A 22,548-nucleotide genomic window follows, 5' to 3' on the forward strand; every position below is an offset into this window, starting at 1 on the left:
TTTTCAAATGAATTCCAGAAAGACTTTAACATGAAGCGTATAAAATTTAACGAAATGCATTTTACAACACAATGCATTTATTACAAACAACAATGGAATGTTTTTAAGTAAATTTGACCTTACTAGGGGTTTAAATTCAAAATTCTCACTTCTAAAGATAAATTGAGTACCACTTAGCTAAAACTCATCGTTTAATATGTATGTAACATTTAAAGAATATGCACATTTTTTTACTGTTTATTGAGATATCTATTGAATTGAAATAATATTATGGGCTACATAAGAGGATTAACCCTTCTGTTAGCTTATCAAATTGGTGAAAATTGTCATAAATGTAAATCTAGAACCTAAAACTTCTCACATTTATAAGAAACTAATTAGACCACACTTAATTAGTTAGTAGCTATATTTATAACAGAGTTATTGAAATTTCAATCGTAGGATATTGTATTTGGTGGGACTGAATCAACAGCCATTACAATAGAATGGGCAATGTCAAATTTACTTAATGACCCTGAAGTTCTGGAGAAGGCAAAGAAAGAGTTGGACACAAAGATCGATGATAAAGAAAGCTTGATGGATGAAACTGTTGTTTCTAAATCACCATATCTTCAAAGTATTATAACAGAAACCCTAAGATTGCATCCACCAGGTCCACTCCTTATTCCACATTTATCATCTCAAGAGTGTAATGTTGGAGGGTACAGTGTTGAACCCAATACAATGCTGCTTGTTAATGCTTGGGCTGTACATAGAGACCCTAAGTTATGGGATGACGCAGCTAAATTTAAGCCTGAGAGATTTGAGAGTGGAACTAATCAAGGTATTGAAGCCAACAAGTTGTTGCCTTTTGGGTTAGGAAGGAGGTCATGTCCTGGGATTGGTTTAGCCAACCGGGTTGTAGGGTTTGGTTTAGGGTCTTTGATTCAGTGCTTTGAATGGAGAAGGGTAAGTGATCTGGAAATTGATATGTCTGAAGGGATTGGACTCACCATGCCCAAAGCTCAGCCATTAGTGGCCATGTGCAAGGCACGTGATATCATGACGAAAGCCCTATCTTCTTCTCCATGAAGCTTGACTTACTTCTTGGAATGTGATATAAAGCAAGTTCTTGTTGTTAATTGTTAATAATGACTTTTATATTATGAATGTTAAGATGTATGAGTTCGGTTCTCGCATTCTTCCTATTCAGTTCTTGTTCTCTGTCTTTCTATTTGTTCTTATTACCTCATCCTCTTTATAAGGTTAATTAAAAAATATATTTTAGCTCTCTTTGCATGTTTGATCAAATCCGAAGGTTCGCTGGATTACTATCTTCTTGTCACTTTGTGCACTGTCTGGCTTAGAGAAATAGATTGGTGTTCAACTTAGAAAGGTTGGATTGGTGAATCTGTGGCGGAAATAATTAAACTGAGGAGCTTCGATATCCTAAACTAATCACCCTTTATTACCATATTCCAATTAGCGATTGGTTTTCACTAACCCATGTTAGTTAGCACTTATGTTCATAACAGTTTGAACTCTTTCTCTTTTCCAGATCTTTTGTATGTTGGAAAAATCCAATAGATGGGATATTAAAGTTTAATATAGATCGATGGTGCCGCTAGAGGAAAACTAGGTCTAACTGGAATTGGTAGAATGGTAAGAATTCCAAAGTCGTGGTGCTATACATTTTCTATCAATATGTGGGAGTGGTAGTTTTAAATGAAGCATAAATTCTTGCAATTTTTAGAGTTGTGAAATTTTTTCGGGTTCAAATCTTGAAATTCTCCTGTAATCTTTGAGTTTGATTCTAAGAATGCCATTAATTGGGTTGATAACAAGAAACATGGTTTTGGAAATGGTGGGAGCTCTTAATAAATGAAAGTTCAGCTCCATATAGTGTAGGAGTCAAAGATCGGAGTCATTGGAGTCAATTTCATTTAAAGAAATTACCGTTGCTATTGATGAATTTTCATATTTTGAAAAGTTGAAATCAATAATATTAAAGCTATACTTTAAAAAAATAATTATTGATTTACCTATTAACTTTCCAATCTATAAGAGCAAGAGTTCTTTTCTTTATTAAAGACACATCTTCTTTCAGTCCGGTTCCTCTCTCTCTTTTTTTTTTATTTTTTGGCTTAAAGCTTTTCTTTTTTATTCATTAGCAATATCAACAGCTTGAAAATAAGTTTGTCTACTAATAGGGATAGCCTTCCCTGAGAAGTAAAAATAGTTTATGGATAAATTATCAAATTATCAATTTAATAGGGCTAAAATTGCTAATACCTATATATATATGAGAAAAACAATTGTGAACCCACTACTTTGTCTGTGGCGCGGCCACTGGCTCCATTCTTTATTTCTAGTGGGTTTTACTTTCGAGGGGAAAGAATATTTTCACGGATGGGCCTCCTAAGAAAGGTGTAGATGCATTAATCCCTTTTTTTGCATGGACTCGAGAAATATGCATCTACCTTTATTGAAAGTTTGAAAGGTACAATTGGTGTTTTGCATATCTTTGCTTTGTTCTATAAGACATCAGTTTTCTATTTATGCGAATCTCATTACAGATTCCAGCCTATCTGGGAGGAGGCTAGATAGTTTATTTTCAAAGTATACAGCTACAATTTCCTCAACATCTATTTCTTGAAATCTGCTTAAGTTCAAAAAAATCTGCTACCAGAACCATCTGGAAAGAAAAGAGCAAGTTCAATTAGCCTCTTACCTGTACTATCGATTAAATGCCTTTGAAGTAGTCCCAATATCAGTTCTTTTCAGGAGTTCAAGAGGCCCATTCACTTTGAGAACCTAAAGCTTCCATCAAGATGATCCATTGCATTCCATTTCTGATTTCAAGATCAACTATATGTATTTTTTTAACCTGCCACGTGCTCTAGAATAGCCTGAATTACTGAAAAAAATGGGCAATTCGACAGAAGGGAATTGCTTGGTGATATGCAATGGCGGGTGAGCTTAGGGTTGTTATTGCTTCATGCATATCTAACGACTGCTTTTTCACCACGATTCCTAATTGTGCATCTATTCTCTCTTGAAGAGCTTCAGGGAAGTAATAAACGACTCGTTGAAACTGGATTTTAACGGAAAAAGGCCATGAATGTTTTTTAGCAATCTCCCCCCACTGTAAAACTGTTGATTGCCCACTTTCTCAGCAGAAGCCAGGAGGCATTGCACGAGTTCTATGTCTCTGATTGCTTCATCAGAGAAGCCCAAGGAAATATGAGAAGGATTTTAAGCATGTGAACAACATCTATTGCCTGGGGAAGAGGACTTGAGAAACCTTGCTCCTGCAATTCTAAGAATTTCTTCTGTTGACAATTCCTGGCATACCGCCTTATTTACACGGTATATCTTTTTCCTTCGATCTTCAATCTTTAAACCCCTTATGTATTGTCTTAATAGTTCAAATGGAAATGCATTTCCTTTCTTTGACTGTTCGAGTTGTCTCCATATGTTTTCTTGATAGATTCTGTTATCAGAGCAAAGGGAATCAGATCAGAACCTACAGATTCTTCCAGTTCTTCAGATTCAGAAAAAGACTTTCTACTCTTTTGTTTGCGCTTCCTCACTCTAGGATAATAAATAAATAAAGATATAAACATTTGGAGAAAATTTCCAGTAACCATAAAAAGTTACTTAAAATTTATAAAGGAAGTAAGAAACCATTTCAGTTAACAAAGCGCAGATAAAAGCAGCGTACATCGATTTAACTATAAAATTCATTTGAAAATGATAAAATTTAACTTAATTATATTAAATTCTTGAAAGAACTACCAATATAGAATAGAATAAAAAATGCAAGACCAACATGCTTCGTTTTGTATTGAAAAGCTAACGACTCACCAGTGCTTATAAAATCTAATTGATTGAAATTCCATCTAGTAATTATAAATTTCTATCTTTGAGTGAACATTCAATCAACAAAAAGAAGATAGTATTAAAGAGCAACAACTATGATTAGCATTCCTTTCACATCAAATATAATTGTAAACACGAAATTCCAAACAAAAATCAAATACAAAATTGATAGTATTGATTTTTATAGTATTTTTATTGCAATTTGATTGAAATTTCTATTACTTTTAATTTATTTAAATTAGTTTTTACGTAATAGTGATATGTTTTTATTCAAAAGCTTCCTTTAATCACAACTCACTTGATTGGAAAGAAAATTGTAGGATTTTGCAAAGAAAAGAACAAAAATAAAGCAAAGTAAGACTGGCAACGCCACAGCCCGTGTCGCGAAGCACGGCCGTGTCTGGCACAAGGCAAGACAAACCAAGAGACAGAGAGATGCACCGCCTCAAGCCGTGCCGAGGAACACGCCCGTGCTACCCTCACATTCGCGAGCGCGAACCTAACTGGGCGAGCGCGAGAAGTGCAAACGAGAGGCAGAGAGTTAGGCCGCGCAACTCGCGAGCGCGAGCCTCACATGCGCGAGCGCGACCCTCACACTCGCGAGCGCGAACCTACACTACGCAAGCGCGAGAAGCGCAACCCGTGCGCGCACTGCACTTGACTTCCAGAGAGGTGCACGCCCCAGGCCGTGCAACTCGACACGCCCGTGCGCGCCTGCACCAGACTTCCAGGAAACTGCACGGTCAGACAGCACGCCCGTGCGCGCTAGCTTGCCAGGCCATGCTGCGGAACACGGCCCGTGCCAAGCCTGCTAATCCCCCCCCCCAAGACTGGCATGCCCCAGGCCGTGCCAGGCAACACGCCCGTGCAGACCAAGAATTCTATATTTTGAGTCAAAAGTTGCCAACTAATTTCTACCATTTTTCACAAGATGCCTTGGAGGGCTTTCTTCACATGCCAGTCAAAGTTCAACCATGTGCATTTGAGACACCATATTGGAGAGCAATTCATGGCTTAATTTACAAACTAATTCCAACCTCACAAAGTTGGACTTCACTCATAAAGAACAAGGCTTGTTCCCCCAAGTAGCTATATACGGAAGCAAAGAAGCCACTCAAAGGGCATCATATATCCTATACTCTACATCTATTCTTCTCTCTCTCATTTTTAGTTTTTAGATAGTTTATTTTCTTTTGAAGCTAAGTATTTAAGAGTTGTGCAAGGTTTCAAGGAAGCCATTCAAGCAATTGATAAACTAGTTCTTATCTCTAACTCTTAATCTTGTTTATTTCTTCATTATCTTTATTGATTATGGAATATTTATCAAGTATTGTTGAGTTTTATTTAAGTACTATGTGTAACTAAATTCTTATACTAGGGGTTTGATGTAGCTTAATCTCTTTTCCAATTTATGCAATTAGATTTATTTTTCCTTATTCAAGTTATGATTTATTAATGAACTTAATGCTTCTAGGCAGAAATTTTCCCCTAGATTGATTTATTTCAATTATCACTATCGGAAGAAGGATATTTTTATGAAAAGGTTAATAAAACACATGAGAATAATAACTTGATGCGGAAGCTATACGGTTTGACTCATGGGGGTGTTCATAAGTTAATGACCTTAGGTTATGAATTCACAGGACAAACCATAAAACTTAATGATTTAATTCATGTTTGATTGCGCTATTGGAAGATAGGTAATTAGACCGGGTTAAAATAGCTAACAATACATCGGGAGAGCTTGTTAGTGATTTTTGGGTTGTTCCCCTACTTGAATAATTAAATTGATTAATGAACTAATTAAATAAATTGGATAGAGTTAGGTGAAATCAAAACCTCTAGTAGCTTTACTTCCTTGATTTCTTTTAATCAATAATTGCTTGCTTAACTTCTATTTTTACTTGTTGACTTTAATTTCTATAAACAATTTCATCATTTATCGTTTAAATAATAACAAAATAACATAATTTTGGTACTTGGTATACAATCCCTGTGGATACGATACTCTTACTCATCATATATTACTTGTAGCGATTTCGTACACTTGCAAAATAAGCTGTCACAAATCCATAAAATTCAAAACACAGTCCTCACTTGTACACCAAAAAGAACAAAAAGAAAAAGAAAAACCTAAACAATTGAAAGAAATCGAAAATCTTAATTGAAAAATGAAATTTGAAGGGAACTGTTACTACGACACTCCCCCACAGTAGTAATCCAAGTGTTTCACGTTTACCAGGGACCACAAATTATATGTGGTCTTCCAAAAAAAAACATGAGGCAAGGAATAAAAGAAAAAGAAAAACTCTAAAATAGGAACAAAAAGATCATAGTGTGTATAAAATATACCAATTGATTTCAAGAACACCTTGAATCAGTTGTTCTAAGGCAAGCCGCAAAAAACTAGATATTGAGCAACTGTAGTCTTATGTACACAACCACCCTCTCTCCTCCCCTATAGATTCTAAAACAGAATTTTGAACAACCAAATTATCAAATAGTAAGATGGGCTTTGCAGAATCTCACCCACCAAAAAATTCAGTGTATGAATTGTCTATCATCAGTCAGGCCACTATTAATATCTGTAGCCTGAAGATCCTGGTGGTGCAGGTGGCAATCGATTAGGAGTACGACGCTGCCCGAGTTTGAACCATTGGTTAAATCGCCATTCTGTGCAGAGATCATTGTGATGCCGACTGCGGCCATTAGATGTAGACCTGGACGAACCATAGTCCACAGAACCCATTTGCAGCTGCATCAAATGCTGTTCTCCAGTCATCACCTGATGGACCATTGAGCTTGGGGCTGCTTAATTTCGCAAGTGTACGAATCGCTACAAGTAATATAGAATGATAGAGTCTCGTATCCACAGGGATTGTATACCAAGTACCAAAATTAGTGTTATTCTCGTTATTATTTAGACGATAATTAAGAGAATTGTTTTATAATGTTAAATTCAACAACTAAAAAAATAAGAAGTTAAGCAAGCAATTATTGATTACAGAAATCAAGGAAGTAAAACTACTAGGGGCTTTGATTTCACTTAACTCTATCCAATTTATTTCATTAGTTCATTATCCAATTTAATTATTCAGTAGGGGAAAACAACCCAAAAATCACTAACAAGCTCTCCCGATGTATTGCTAGCTATTTACCCGGTTCAATTACCTATCTTCCAATAGCGCAATCAAACATGAATTAAATAATTAGTTTTATGGTTTTGTCCTGTGAATTCATAACCTAAGGTCATCAACTTATGAAACCCCCCATGAGTCAAAACCGTATAGCTTCCGCATCAAGTTATTATTCTCATGTGTTTTATTAACCTTTTCATATCAAAGATCCTTCTTCGATAGTGATAATTGAAATAAATCAATCTAGGGGAAAATTCTGCCTAGAAGCATTAAGTTCATTAATAAATCATAACTTGAATAAGGAAAAATAAATCTAATTGCATAAATTGGAAAGAGATTAAGCTACATCAAACCCTAGTATAAGAGTTTAGTTACACATAGTACTTAAATAAAACTCAGCAATACTTGATAAACATTCCATAATCAATAAAGATAATGAAAGAAATAAACAGGATTAGAGTTTAGAAATAAGAACTAGTGATGGAATTGCCTTGGATGGCTTCCTTGAAAACCTTGCACAACTCTTGAATACTTAACTTCAAGAAGACAATAAAAACTATGTACAGACTAAGAGAATGAGAGAAAAATGGAGAGTGGAGTGTAATGTGTAAATGTGATGGAATGGGGATTACGTGTGAGATGAACTCTACTCTTCTTTTTTCAGACTTCTTGGAGATAGGATTCCACATGGTTTTATGATCAAAGTCTTCTTTTGTTAGGTTGTAAAGCTCTCTTTAGGTCCTCCATTTTCTTCAATCATGACTTACCCATGTGCATAGGTTGGACCTTGGTTTGCATGTGAGGAAAGTTGTCCAGAATTAGCTCCATAAATTAGTGTAAGTTGGTTGGCAACTTTTGACTAAGTTTAGGATTCCTTGCTTGGCACGGCGTGCACTGTACCACGGGCTGGGGCGTGCACGCTTCTGGAAGTCTTATGCATCAACAGCACGGGCGTGCTGATTAGCACGGTCACTGTAGCTCTAGCACAGGCGTGTTGCGTTGCACGGGCTGGGCGTGCTCTTCTCTGCCTCTTGAGTTGCGCTTCTCGCGCTCGCGCATTTGCAAGTCCCCGCGCTCAGCGACTTGTGCTGGCAAACCTTCTGCCTCTCTAAGGGTGCTTTCCTCGCGCCCCGCGCATATAATATCGCGCTCGCGATTTCATCTCGCGTCTTCTGGTTCAATTGCTTCTGATACTCAGATCTGCTTGTCGCGCCCAGCGTGCATTTAAAAGTCGCCTGCTCCGCTATTCAGCTCGCGTCCGTGCATATGGAAAGTGCGCTCGCGAGCTTTTCTTGCAAATCTTCTGACTCTCTTTTCTGATTGTCGGCTCCCGCGCATATTGGAAAACGTCGCGCTCGCGACTTGGCCACTTTTCCTTGTTGAGACTTGCTCGTAGCGCGACTTGGGCGTGCCACTTAGCACACGGCTAGAGGCGTGCTAGAGCTGAGTGTCTTGTTTTCTAAAGTTCTTTTCTCTGCACCAATTCCTACAATTTTTCTCTTAGATCAAGCAGATTAAAGATTCAAGGAAGCTTTTGATCATAATTATGCTAAAAGTGATTAAAACCAAATTAAAGCAATAAAAACTTACTAAAATTCTAACAAATATTATAATAAAAAACACTATAAAAAATCAACACTATCAAAATTCCCCAAACTTAAACTATTGCTTGTCCTCAAGTAATAAAATTCTTTCTGAAAGTAGCATGGGAATAATTATTTGCGAATTTAATCAATAACTGAATTAATCATAAGAATAAATTATAATAATATATCCTATGTAAGTTATTTTTTAGTAAAAAATTGATATAACATATTCTTTTTATTAAACATGAGTAAAGGACATTTTGCTTACTTCTTATAGAATAGTGATATTAGGACAAATTAGAGCCTACATGTAATATTTCTCATCTCAAGGTATTTTTAGGTAACCTACTTCTATTAAAGAAATTGGTTGCATTTTATGCTCCATACCACTTCTCATCTTTTTCTCCTTTTGTGGTTGCATTTTATGCTCCATACCACTTATATATTTATAAGAATATAAGTAATAAGTAGTTGCATTTTATGCTCCCTACTATTTTATTTTATTTTATTTTATTGTTTTTTTTTTAAAAAAAAAAATAAAACCTTCATCCTTTATTGATTTAAAACATACATGTAATATGGCTTAGTGTCCTTTTTCTCTTTATTCAAGTTTTAGAAAAATGCTCTAAACAAATGGTTAGTCCAAGAAGTATGTTAAAACCAATTTTTGGTTTAAAATAATTTACTTTGGAAAATATTATTAATTTATTCAAAAGTTTAACTAAGATATATCATAAATTCATACTAATATTATTCCATACTTATTTTATTGAAATAAAATTTTATAATTTAGATAAAACGTCCACCCCCTACTTAATTGAGCACATGGTCCGCAATGAGCAATTCCCCAAACTTATTGTAGTGCAAATAATAAGAAGTTTAGAAGTGTACCATCGTTGGGGCAAAGATGCAATGGAGCGTGGTAGATCATCCAAGCTAGGAGGTGAGAAACAGAAAATAATATAATCTAAAGGAAAAACAACACAAACCAAAAACAACACAAACCATTAAATCGAAAGGAAAAATGGGTCATCCCCCACAAGCACTTTTGTTTAACGTCGTTAAGTTCGACATTCTGAACCTGATGCGGTTTAATCAAGATGGATAATGGTTTTAACAGGGTCAAAATTTCCACCATGGTATACCTTTAGGCGATGAGCATTCACTTTGAAACATCGGTTGCCATCCATTATCTCGACTGCTCCATGTGAAAAAATTTCCTGAATTGTGAACGGACCAGACCATCTCGAGCGCAATTTGCCTGGAAAAAGACGGAGTCTAGAATTATATAGTAATACCTGTTGGCCTACCTTTAGATTCCGTTGAATGATACGCTTATCATGCCATCGTTTGGTGCGTTCTTTGTAAACTTTGGCATTTTCATAAGCGTGGAGCCTCATTTCATCCATCATATTCAATTGAAGTAACCTCTTTTGACCAGCTTCCTTAGTGTCAAAATTAAGAAATTTGATTGCCCAATATGCTTTATGCTCCAACTCGACAGGGAGGTGACAGGCCTTACCATATACCAGTCGATATGGTGACATGCCAATTGGCGTCTTGAATGCAGTTCTATAGGCCCAAAGAGCATCATCGAGCTTCTTGGACCAGTCCTTCCTTGATTGGCCAACAGTTGTTTCCAAAATCTTCTTGATTTCCCGATTCGTGACTTCTACTTGTCCGCTTGTTTGAGGGTGATATGGAGTACCTACACGATGTGTAACACCATATCTGGAAAGTAGTGAGTCAAGGTACTTGTTACAGAAATGCTTACCTCCGTCGGTGATTATTGCTCTTGGAGTACCATGCCGTGTGAAAATGTATTTCTTGATGAAGCTCATCACACTTTTGGCATCATTATTGGGAAGGGCAATAGCTTCTGCCCATTTTGATACATAATCCACCGCCACTAGGATATATTGGTTCGAGTATGATGAAGGAAATGGTCCCATGAAGTCTAGACCCCAAACGTCGAAAATTTCGACCTCAAGAATGCCATGCAAGGGCATCTCTTGTCTTCTTGAAATATTACCTAACCTCTGACATTGATCACAAAGACGAACATAGTTAAAAGCATCTTTAAACAGATTAGGCCAATACAAACCGCTTTCCAAAATACGTGCTGCAGTCTTGTTTGCTCCAAAATGCCCTCCACATTCCATTGAATGGCAGAATTTAAGGACACTCTCCATTTCACTTTCCGGTATACACCGCCAGGGGGTTTGAGCTTTTACCATTAGCAAAAGTTGCTCATGGGGGAAGTTCTCATTGATTTGTAGTTTGGTTGTATCCTCTTCCTCCAACTCTAATCTGGAAAGGTGGTCAGCCACAAGATTCTCGGTTCCCTTCTTGTCGCGAATTTCCAAATCAAATTCCTGCAATAAGAGAACCCAACGAATCAGTCTTGGTTTTGCATCTTTCTTTTCTATTAAATACTTGATGGCTGAATGATCTGTATAGACTATTGTTTTTGCTCCAATTAAATAGGCCCTGAATTTATCAAAAGCAAAAACAATAGCTAGCAATTCTTTTTCAGTAGTTGCGTAATTCAATTGTGCGTCATTCAAGGTGCACTAGCATAATAGATGACATGCAACTTCTTGTCCTTCCTTGCCCACAGCTCCAATAGCATGATCACTAGCATCACACATAAGTTCAAATGGAAGAGTCCAGTCTGGTGTAGTGATGATAGGTGCTGAAATTAACTCCTTTTTTAACCTGTTAAAAGCATCTAAACATTCTTTGTCAAAATTGAAAGGAACATCTTTAACTAACAATTACAAAGAGGTTTTGTGATTTTTGAGAAATCCTTGATAAACCTTCTGTAAACCCTGCATGACCAAGAAAACTTCTTATGCCTTTCACTGAGTTAGGAGGAGGCAGTTTTTCAATTACCTCGATTTTGGCTTTGTCTACTTCAATTCCTTGTTGAGAGATTTTATGCCCTAAGACAATTCCTTCACTAACCATGAAGTGACATTTTTCCCAATTCAACACAAGGTTAGTATCTTCACATCTTGCATTACTAAGATAATTATAAAGACATGCATCGAAAGAAGAACCAAATACAGAAAAATCATCCATAAATATCTCAATGGATTTCTCAACCATATCAGAAAATATGGACATCATGCATCTTGGAAGGTTGCAGGGCATTGCATAGTCCAAATGGCATTCTCCTATAGGCAAAGTGCCATAAGGACAAGTGAAAGTGTCTTTTCCTGATCTTCTGGAGCAATGGGTATTTGAAGTACCGGAATAACCGTCCAAGAAACAGTAGAAAGGATAACCTGCAAGTCTTTCAAGCATTTGATCAATAAAGGGTAAGGGAAAATGGTCTTTACGTGTTGCTTTGTTTAATTTTCTGTAATCAATGCACACACGCCAACCGTGACTGTTCTAGTGGGAATTAACTCATTGTTTCATTAAAGATGACAGTCATACCTCCTTCTTTGGCACCACTTGAATAGGACTTACCCAACTACTATCGGATATTGGATAGATAATACCGGCGTCCAGAAGTTTTATGATTTCAGTTTCACCACCTCCTTCATGTTTGGATTCAACGTCTTTGATGTTCGATTGAAGGTTTGTAGTTATCCTCCATCAGATTTTGTGCATGCAAATGCTCGGGCTTATTCCTTGTAGATCGAAATCGTCCATCCTATTGCCTTCTTGTGCTTCGAAGAACCTGCAACAATCCTTCCTCTTGATCAAGCGTTAAGTGAGAGGAAATAATAACAGGAAAAGATTTATTTTCACCTAGAAATGCATGCTTCAATGAGGAGGAAGTTGCTTCAGCTCTTGTTTCGGTTGTGCATTTTCTTTTTCTTTTTCTTCTATATTATTGTTTATTATATAGAGTTTTATCTACACATGTATCTACATCTATTCTAAAACAATCATCGCAATCCATAGGTAATTTACAAGATTTTAACATCGAAAAACCTCTTCTTGACCTACCCAATGTCAGTTTCCCATCGTGCACATCAATTAAGCTCTTGCAGTTGCAAGAAAAGGTCTTCCAAGGATCAATGATCCTTCTCTTCCTTCATCAATATCAAGGATGACAAAATCAACTGGAAAAATGAATTTCCCTACCTTGACTAACGTCTTCTACAATTCCTTTGGGTATTTGATCGATCGATCGGCTAATTGTAGAGACATCCTTGTTGGCTTGAGCTCCCCATACCTAGCATTTTAAAAACTTCATAAGACATTAATTTATGCTAGCTCCTAAGTCAGCTAAAGCCTTTTCAAAGTTTAAATTGCCATATTACAAGGGATAGAAAAACTCCCTGGATTGAGCTTTGGTGGCAATTTGTTTTGAATGATTGCGCTGCATTCTCAGTCAGTTTTACCACCTTGATCATCAATCTTTCTTCTTGCTCAAGATTTCTTTTAAGAATTTGCATAACTGGGCATTTGAGCAAGAGCTTCAGCAAAAGGGATGTTTATTTGAAGCTTCTTAAAGACGTCCAGGAATTTCATGAACCTTTGAATCATCTTTCGTCTTTTTTAATCTTTGTGGGAATGGACTGGGTGGAACATAAGGTTTTACCTCTTCCTTTTCCACTAGATCGATGATAGGAGCCTTTGTCTCCTCTACCTTCTCCTTTTCTTTCTCTTTTCTGGGTTTGTCTTCCAATTCTCTTCCACTCCTCAAGGTGATAGCTTGTACCTTTCTTTAGGATTTTTTCAGTGTTACTAGTACGTACCTTGAGGTCTAGCTGCCATCATGTTTGCAAATTGTCCCATTGGATCTCCAGATTTCTTAATCGCAGCTTGTTGGATTTTATTGTGTTCTCTTGTTTCGTTCATGAAATCCATGTGTGATTTTGAAAGGGCAGTGAGGAGATCCTCATGAGATTTCTTTTCAGGGGGGCAAGAAACCTGGTGGTGCATTTAAAACATTGTTAGCATTACCATATGAAAGATTCGGATGATTCTTAACCTGTTGTCATAAGGATTCGAATAGGGGTAATTCCTTCTTTGTTTGGTTCATCACATAGTTCACTTGCTCCAATGTTTGTGGGTTTGCAGAATCTAACATGCATTCTCTAACTCCATGTGGTTCATTACATCTGTCACAAGTTTGCATGATAGAATTTACAGACTTAGTGGTTAACAAATCTAACTTACTTCTTACCATGTTGTCAACCTTTGCAATTGAGTGCAGTGATGGCATCAATCTCGTAAATCCCAGCAGTCTTTCTTCTTTCAGAGCTGCTTAGATAATGGCTATTGCTGGCCATTTCTTCTATTAAGGTCATATGCCTCGTCGATCTCTTTTCTTTCAAAGATCCTCCTGCAGCTGCATCCAAAGTAATTTTTATGTTAGGTGACAATGAATTATAGAAGTTTGGACCTGCAAACCATTTGGGCAGGCTATGGTGAGGACATTTTCCTCAACAAATCCTTGAATCTTTCCCAAGCCTCATACAAACTTTCTTGATCATGATGAGCAAAGGTCATAATCTCATTTCTTAATTTAGTTGTTTTAGAAGATGGAAAGAATTTAGCCAAAAATTTCTGGGCTAATTCTTCCCAGTTGTAAAACTCCCAGCAGGACAAGATTGTAACCATGATCGAGCTTTGTCTCTTAGGGTAAAAGGGAAAAGTCTTAATTTAATGGCATCTTCAGAAACACCATTTTGTTTGAACATGTCACAAATTTCAAGGAAATTAGTGATATGAGCATTAGAATCTTCACTAGGAAGTCCTCCATATTGAATGGAAGTGGAAAGCATTTGTAGTATTGCTGGTTTAATTTCAAAATTATTTGCTTCCACTCTTGGTCTAGTGATGCTGGAGGTGGCTCCGTTAAGAGAAGGTGTGGTGTAATCTCGCAAGGTGCGGACATTTGTCCGTTTGCAGCAAGAGGCATGTCTGGAGGAGGAGGATTATTATTTTCGTTCATGATTGATTGTTGTTCGGTTCTGTTTCTTGTGCTCTCCTTGCTGCGTTGTTCCTTCTGCAGGTTTTCCTCAATTTCTGGATCAAAGATCAGAGGATCTGTCCTTCTAGATCTTCTTTGCATAAAACCTGAGATAGTCTGCAGAGAAATTAAATGACTAAAAGAAATGAATAAGTAAATGTCTAAATTAATAACAAGATAATTCGTATTGATATCTGTATTGCCAATCCCCGGCAACGGCGCCAAAAACTTGACAGCTTAATTCGCAAGTGTACGAATCGCTACAAGTAATATAGAATGAGTAGAGTATCGTATCCACAGGGATTGTATACCAAGTACCAAAATTATGTTATCTCGTTATTATTTAGACGATAATTAAGAGAATTGATTTATAAATGTTAAATTCAACAACTAAAAAATAAGAAGTTAAGCAAGCAATTATTGATTAAAGAAATCAAGGAAGTTAAAAAAACCTACTAGGGGTTTTGATTTCACTTAACTCTATCCAATTTATTTCATTAGTTCATTAATCAATTTAATTATTCAAGTAGGGGAAACAACCCAAAAATCACTAACAAGCTCTCCCGATGTATTGCTAGCTATTTAAAACCCGGTTCAATTACCTATCTTCCAATAGCGCAATCAAACATGAATTAAATCATTAAGTTTTATGGTTTGTCCTGTGAATTCATAACCTAAGGTCATCACTTATGAAAACCCCCCATGAGTCAAACCGTATAGCTTCCGCATCAAGTTATTATTCTCATGTGTTTTATTAACCTTTTCATATCAAAGATCCTTCTTTCCGATAGTGATAATTGAAATAAATCAATCTAGGGGAAAATTCTGCCTAGAAGCATTAAGTTCATTAATAAATCATAACTTGAATAAGGAAAAATAAAGTCTAATTGCATAAATTGGAAAAAGAGATTAAGCTACATCAACCCCTAGTATAGAGTTTAGTTACACATAGTACTTAATAAAACTCCGCAATACTTGATAAACATTCCATAATCAATAAAGATAATGAAAGAATAAAACAAGATTAAGAGTTAGAAATAAGAACTAGTGATGAATTGCTTGGATGGCTTCCTTGAAAAACCTTGCACAACTCTTGATACTTAACCTTCAAAAGAAAATAAACTATGTACAAGACTAAGAGAATGAGAGAAAATGGAGAGTGGAGTGTAATGTGTAATGTGATGGAATGGGGATTACGTGTGGGATGAACTCTACTCTTCTTTTTCAAGACTTCTTTGAGATAGGATTCCACATGGTTTTATGATCAAAGTTTTCTTTTGTTAGGTTGTAAAGCTCTCTTTTAGGTCTCCATTTTCTTCATCATGACTTACCCATGTGCATAGGTTGGACCTTGGTTTGCATGTGAGGAAAGTTGTCCAAGATTAGCTCCATAAATTAGTGTAAGTTGGTTGGCAACTTTTGACTAAGTTTAGGATTCCTTGCTTGGCACGGGCGTGCACTGTAGCACGGGCTGGGGCGTGCACGCTTCTGGAAGTCTTATGCATCAACAGCACGGGCGTGCTGATTAGCACGTCACTGTAGCTGTAGCACGGGCGTGTTGCGTTGCAACGGGCTGGGGCGTGCTCTTCTCTGCCTCTTGAGTTGAGCTTCTCGCGCTCAGCGCATTTGCAAGTCGCGCTCACGCGACTTGTGCTGGCAAACCTTCTGCCTCTCAAGGGTGCTTTCTCGCGCCCGCGCATATTAATATCGCGCTCGCGATTTCATCTCGCGTCTTCTGGTTCAATTGCTTCTGATACTCAGATCTGCTTGTCGCGCCTGCGCATTTTAAAGTCGCGCTCGGCGACTTCAGCTCGCGTCCGTGCATATGGAAAGTGCGCTCGCGAGCTTTTCCTTGCAAATCTTCTGACTCTCTTTTCTGATTGTCCGCGCTCGCGCATTTAAAGTCGCAACTCGCGACTTGGCCACTTTTCTTGTTGAGACTTGCTTCGTAGCGCGACTTGGGCGTGCCACTTAGCACGGCTAGGGCGTGCTAGAGCTGAGTGTCTTGTTTTCTAAAAGTTCTTTTCCTGCACCAATTCCTACAATTTCTCTTAGATCAAGCGGATTAAAGATTCAAGGACGCTTTTGATCATAATTATGCCTAAAAGTGATTAAAACCAAATTAAAGCAATAAAACTTACTAAAATTCTAACAAATATTATAATAAAAACACTATAAAAATCAACACTATCACATTAGAATCAAAATATTACCCAAAAAATGACAACCATTAAAACACTTCAAAGAAATCCTACATCAAAATATTACAGGCTCTTTCCAACATACCTGCACTACCATTTGGCCAATTAGAAGCAGCAGCGGCCCGGTTGTCATGAATGCTGAGTTGGCGTGTTAACTTAGAGAGCAGAGAGGACTGTTTCTGGTAGCGCTCTCTCCTGCGTTTTACATTCTGATCCTCTTGAAGTAGCTCTTCAATCCTTGCCGTGCTTTGAGCACTAGCCATAAATCAAACAGAAAAGATGTAAATAAGAACAACTTTATATTTGATCCATCTGCAGAATATGCATAGGACATCTATATGAACTATAACAATGGAAGAAAAAAAGAATCACATGAAGAGAGAGACAAGGAGACTTGTAACCATAAAATGAAGCCAATAAAAAGCCATGGAACAAGTTCCCAGTACAGCAAAAATGAGTTTCAGCAGTAGATAATTCATCAAACCTGACAGAGCTATACAACTGATTTAGCATATCTTCCTTGGCCTTCTCAACTTGGCAAAGAACAACAGCCTGCTTACCAATCACAATTTGTTAACAAATGTTTTCACAAAAGCTCAATTATAAAGATAATGAAGACCAAAGTAAAGAAGTATGCTAACTTTGGGAACATTAGCAGCCAAGCTATCAAGACTGCTTCAACATAACCACGCACTTCCTGAGACAATCCATCTGAGCTCTTCCTCAGGGTCTGCAGGTCTCCGAACCATTGTATCCTGCCACAAAACCGAAAACCAATTTTTCATTTGAGAATTTTGCAAAGCTAACCCAACAATCTCCAAAATCTAGTGTATTTTTATTCCATGGAACATAAAAATTAACAGGTAACCGGTAAGTGCAAGTGACAACTGAAAACTGACAACTGTTAAATAATGAAGAAAAACAAAAAGACCAGACCATAAGTACTTCTACCCAAGAGAGCATACAAAAGGGTACTTCAGGTAAAACCAAAATAATTGATAATAAGAAAGTAGAATGGTGGAGTAGCACTCAATAACATACTAAAGAACCATCAGAAAGACTCTGCCGCATGGTATGACCACCTTCAGGAGATGCATTCCTTGTTTGTCCTCTTGAACTTGTGCAATTTTTGACATCTTGTTTATCCATTCAACCTTGTCAGCCACCGTCTCAGCCTTCAAGACAACAGCACTGTGGGCTGCAAGATAAAAGGACATTAACCTGACAGCAATAAGAGTTTGAAATAGCACCAATTGAAAAATTCACCTAGCTGAAGTATGACAACCTAAATCATGTACCTTTCAGAACAGTTTATATGGAACCTTGCTAGTTGTCTTGAACACAAGACTAGAAGATTTAGAATCTGGTCCGTTGGCCTTTTTATCCTTCGACTCTTTGAGGGAGGTGGCCCTTCCTCATCAGAGACCTCTTCAATAGTGCATTCCTGAGCATAGGAAAAAACAACTCTTGGTATGCAATGCCAAATCGAAAACAATTAAAAATCCCAAAGTAAGCAGCATATGTAAATATGAGGTGCCATCATGGGATGGAGTCAGTTCTAGAGATTATTAGTGATGCTGCTAATAGCAAATCGTAGGCTACATATAAGAGTTCTGAACCAACAAACAATTTAAAGTGGGTAATGGCCACAATCTTCAGTTCTAGTAAAGATGTATATGCTAGAGAACACCAAAATAAATAAATACATAGATAAATACAACTTAATATACCTCCCCCCAACAAAGGCCCCTCCACAATTTCCACCACCACTTACAAAACATCCTAATTTCCCATGTTTACATTGTTCATTGCCATTAGCTGAGTTTCAAAACATATCAATACCACTTTTTTCCTTTAATTGTGTTGTTATTATTATTATTATTATTATTATTATTATTATTATTTCATTAGTTGCTCCTTGCTCATTTGATTTTTCCTTTTTCTTTTTTCGCCAAATATATAATTTAACCCCTCTACTTTCACAAAAAGATCGTGTCCCCCCTGAATTTTAAAAATAACCTTGTAGCCCCTAAACTTCACTTTTTAACTTTGTGACCCCCTAAACTTATATTTTTCTGCACTTGTAGGCCCCTGAAGCTTATTCACTTTTCAACCTACAAGGTGTGAGATACAAAAAATAAAATCCAGAAGCACATAAGGTGAAAAAGTGAAGTTTACGATGTCACAGGGTCATTTCAAAGTTCAGAGGGGCCATAATGCCTTTTTGTGAAAGTTAGGAATAAAATGATATATTCGGACTATTTTTTTTTCATTTGTTAGCTACATAGTGGTAGGTTACTTCTTGCCCCTACCTTATTTTTTTAATTGTTCTTTATTTCATTCTATTAAAAACCTTCAACGCTTTCCCTTTCTAGATTTTGTTTACTCTTTACCTTAATATATTCTGTTTCTTTAATATCAGAAGCAACGAAAACCTTCTAGATTTTTTCAACAGTAATAGAAAAGATTGAATGACGGCTTAATTCCTGACATATAGTAGAAATTATATGAAATACAAAAAAAAAAAAAAAAAAAAAAGAAAAAATCCTTTCTAACTTTTTGACTCTTTGATTATAGAAAATAGTTAATCTGAAAATATTTCTAGTTTTCCCTCCACTGGAAAAACGATTTTTGGTTACAAATGAACATATTCTCCAAATTTCTATGTTGTGCATAGAAAATCAAAATTAAAGTTTCAATGAAAAACTCGTAATAACTGACATCTACTTTCAACAACCAAAGAGGCCCTTAGAGTTAGATTGTCATATCCATCTCAACATACAACTGCAATTGACCTTTCACAAGGTTACCACAGCAACCAATTTACACGTGCTTTGATACCTGAAAATTGTTATATTTTGGTTGACAACAAATCCAGCTTAAGAAAGTATAAACAACTAACCATTATTGCATATAAAACTTTGATTTCACATATTATCTCTACTCTTGATTCCAAGTAATTAAATATACTGGGAAAACTCCCTATTAATAAAATAAGGGTTAACTTCAGAAAGAAGGGACGAAGCAGGTAGTTCCTCCAGAATAGGTAGTCCTACTCTCTGAAACTTTTTATGCGCCCTACAGCACTAAGGTAATAAAGTCTAAAGATATTGAAAGGGATGCCTGAATATCCAAACAGCATAATTGACTGAAATCACAAAATCCAACAAGTGAGGCTTCCCATACCTCCAAAGTGATGACGCCACGAAAATGCCTCTCCTCTTGCTTTTCGTGTAACCAAGCTGTGGAAAAAGGAACAGATAAGCCTGAATCGTAAAAAATCATATACATGATAGACAAGATTGAAACCAAAAGTGGTGTGTATATTATACAATTACGACTTTAGGGCAGCAGGTCAACTTCGACAAATTAGAAATTTCTTTCAGTCGGAGTCCTTTGCCTGTGGTGCAGGAGTTGGTGAAGACCAAGCTTAGAGTGTCCGCAGTCTGGCACCAGTCCAAATATTTGGGATTACCAACTATGATTTGAGGAAGTAAAAAATAGGTATTCCAATTAATTTGTGACCGAGTGGAGAAGAAACTTAAAGGATGGAAGGAGAGGACATTATTAAAAGCAGGAAAAGAAGTGCACATCAAAACTGTAGCTCAAGCCATCCCTAACTATACCATGAGTTATTTCTTGTTCCCTATGGAGATAAGTTGGCAGATAGAGAGCTTAATGGCAAATTTCTGGTGGGGTCAGCAGTAGGAGGAGCGAAAAATCCATTGGTGTACATGTGACAAATTGAGTGTGTCCAATTCACAGATGGAGTGGTGTTTTAGAGACATTAGAGATTTTAATTTGGCACTTTCTTGCTAAGCAAGGGAGGCGAATAATTGAAGACCCTGATTCTTTACCGTCCCGTATGCTTAAGGCAAAGTACTCTTCGCATACATCTTTTTTAGAAGATAAGTTGGGTTATAACCCAAATTACTCTTGAAGAAGTATTAGACTCTGGAAGGATAAATGGCTTGTGGATACAAATCAGCCTAGAATTCTTTCTCCACCTGAGATTTTAAATGAGAATACTTCTATGAGTCATATTATTCTCCATAATCCTAAACAATAGAATGTGGATTTGATTTTGGCTATCTTTGCTCCAGAAGAAATGAGGAAAATCTTATCTATTCCTCTCAATTTAAGGCGCGATTCAGATGTCATGGCTTGACCTTTTTTGAAGCATGGTAAGTACACAGTTTGGAGTGGCTATGGACTATTACATGAAGATAGCTTTTCACGATCATACGCTTCTTTTTCTGTTCTAGTTAATACTACTCCATGGAAACATCTGTGGCAGCAAAATATCCCTCCTAAAATTAAGCACTTCGTCCACAGGGCTTACAAAAACCATCTTTCAATGGAAAATTCGCTGGTGCAATGAGGAGTGCAGATTGATGTAGTTTGCGAGGTTTGTGACTTGGGTATTGAGAGTGTTATCCATGCGTTGAAGGATTGTGTTTTAGCCCAGCAAGTGTGGAAATATTCGCCATTGAGACTTACAACTTCTGAGTATCAGGCCTTGAGTTTCTTGGAATGGATTGAAATTATTATAAGCAAGTTCCAAAAAGAGCAGATTGAACTATTCTTGATGACAGCATGGGCAATATGGTGCGTGCAGAATTTTGTTAAAATTTCAACATAAGAGACTGTATATTGTCGAGGTTTCGAAAATGGCTATTGCATGCATCTCAGATTTTCATCAAGCTAATTTGTCTTAACCAGGTTCGCAAGCTACCGAGTCTGAACAATTATGGAAGCCGCCCCCCATGGCTGGGTTAAGTTGAATATAGATACATCGATCAGGGAGTTAGTGGGCAGTGGCTATAGTTTTGTTGCTAGGTATGAGAAAGGTGAAGTTCTGGCTTCGGGTACTCGGTTTATTAATATGGTTTTGGCTCCAGAAGAGGCAAAAGCAGATGCAACAAGCTTTGAACATTCGGCCTAACTCAGCATATCACTTCTCAGCGATTTCCTACTTTTAACCTTGGAACAAGGGTATCAAATACTGATATGTTAGCTAAAAACTTTAGAAATTTTATGTGTACCCTGTTGATAATCTAGGCCTTAGGAGAAAATTAATTAAAACAAATTCAATTATATGTTTAATATTGGGCTTATAATGAGTTGGGTTTACCTTTAACACAAAATGACTTAAGTCATTTTGATTGATTCACCCTTCACATTATATGCCCTTTTAGTTAGTTATAGTTATCCGATTTGGGATTATCCACATACTCCAACATACCCACATTGGTAGAGCTACAAATAGGTAGCTCATAAAAATGAGCTATCTAGGCTAGCTTTTTAATTCCTTAGATGATATTATGTCGATGGAGGAGGCATCCCATTCCATAGAACAATTTGTTTATGTCGACAAACTTTCATTAAGTTTATAGTATTTCTATTGTTTTCTAAAAAAAAAAAAAAAAATTTAAAAAATAGTGACAAACAAAACCGTGTATTTCTAAATATGTAAAGATTATACTATATATTATACAAGGATAAAATTATATTTTCCTAATTCCTATTTAATTCGGTGTTAAGACCTTAAGAATTTTAACTTTTCATAAGTTCCCATTTACTTTTCAAAACTATTTTTTGTCACTCCCTAAGCTTTAGCTTCACACTCTCTCTTTATAAGGAGTGTCAAAACGGGTTGGCATGTCGGGTTCAATACATGTTCGCCTAACGAGACACGATTAAAGTCAATACGAACACTATCCATTTAATAATTGTGTCAAATTTGGTGACACGAACACGACATGAAGAATTAGGCAGTAACACAAACACGACACGTGTAACTCGTCTAATATCATAAATAGGTT

General features: G+C 36.7%; 1 protein-coding gene, 1 non-coding gene and 1 pseudogene across 3 annotated transcripts in view; 2 read left to right on the forward strand and 1 right to left on the reverse strand.

The window, feature by feature from the left end:
• LOC105640119 (cytochrome P450 81D1) overlaps window positions 1-1,071 on the forward strand; it is a 1,395-nt gene extending 324 nt beyond the window's left edge. Inside the window, exon 2 of the mRNA XM_089726377.1 lies at window positions 442-1,071. Within this exon, the coding sequence (XP_089582503.1) occupies window positions 442-1,071 (630 nt within the window). The remainder of the gene's footprint in view (window positions 1-441) is intronic.
• Window positions 1,072-6,172: 5,101 nt separating this feature from the next.
• Window positions 6,173-18,112, reverse strand: LOC149493866 (dynamin-2B-like; annotated as a pseudogene). The gene is made up of 6 exons (XR_016322665.1): window positions 18,022-18,112; window positions 17,765-17,921; window positions 17,365-17,478; window positions 17,208-17,275; window positions 16,805-16,978; window positions 6,173-6,672 (listed from the first exon to the last, which is right to left on the reverse strand). The product of XR_016322665.1 is annotated as a dynamin-2B-like (transcript).
• LOC149493867 (small nucleolar RNA R71) lies at window positions 13,970-14,077 on the forward strand. Its single transcript, XR_016322770.1, has one exon. It is a non-coding gene; the product is annotated as a small nucleolar RNA R71 (small nucleolar RNA).
• Window positions 18,113-22,548: the final 4,436 nt, after the last annotated feature.

The sequence above is a fragment of the Jatropha curcas genome, chromosome 9 (genome assembly GCF_041381405.1).
Source record: "Jatropha curcas cultivar XTBG-Jc1 chromosome 9, XTBG_Jcur_1.0, whole genome shotgun sequence".
NCBI classification, from domain to species: Eukaryota; Viridiplantae; Streptophyta; class Magnoliopsida; order Malpighiales; family Euphorbiaceae; genus Jatropha; species Jatropha curcas.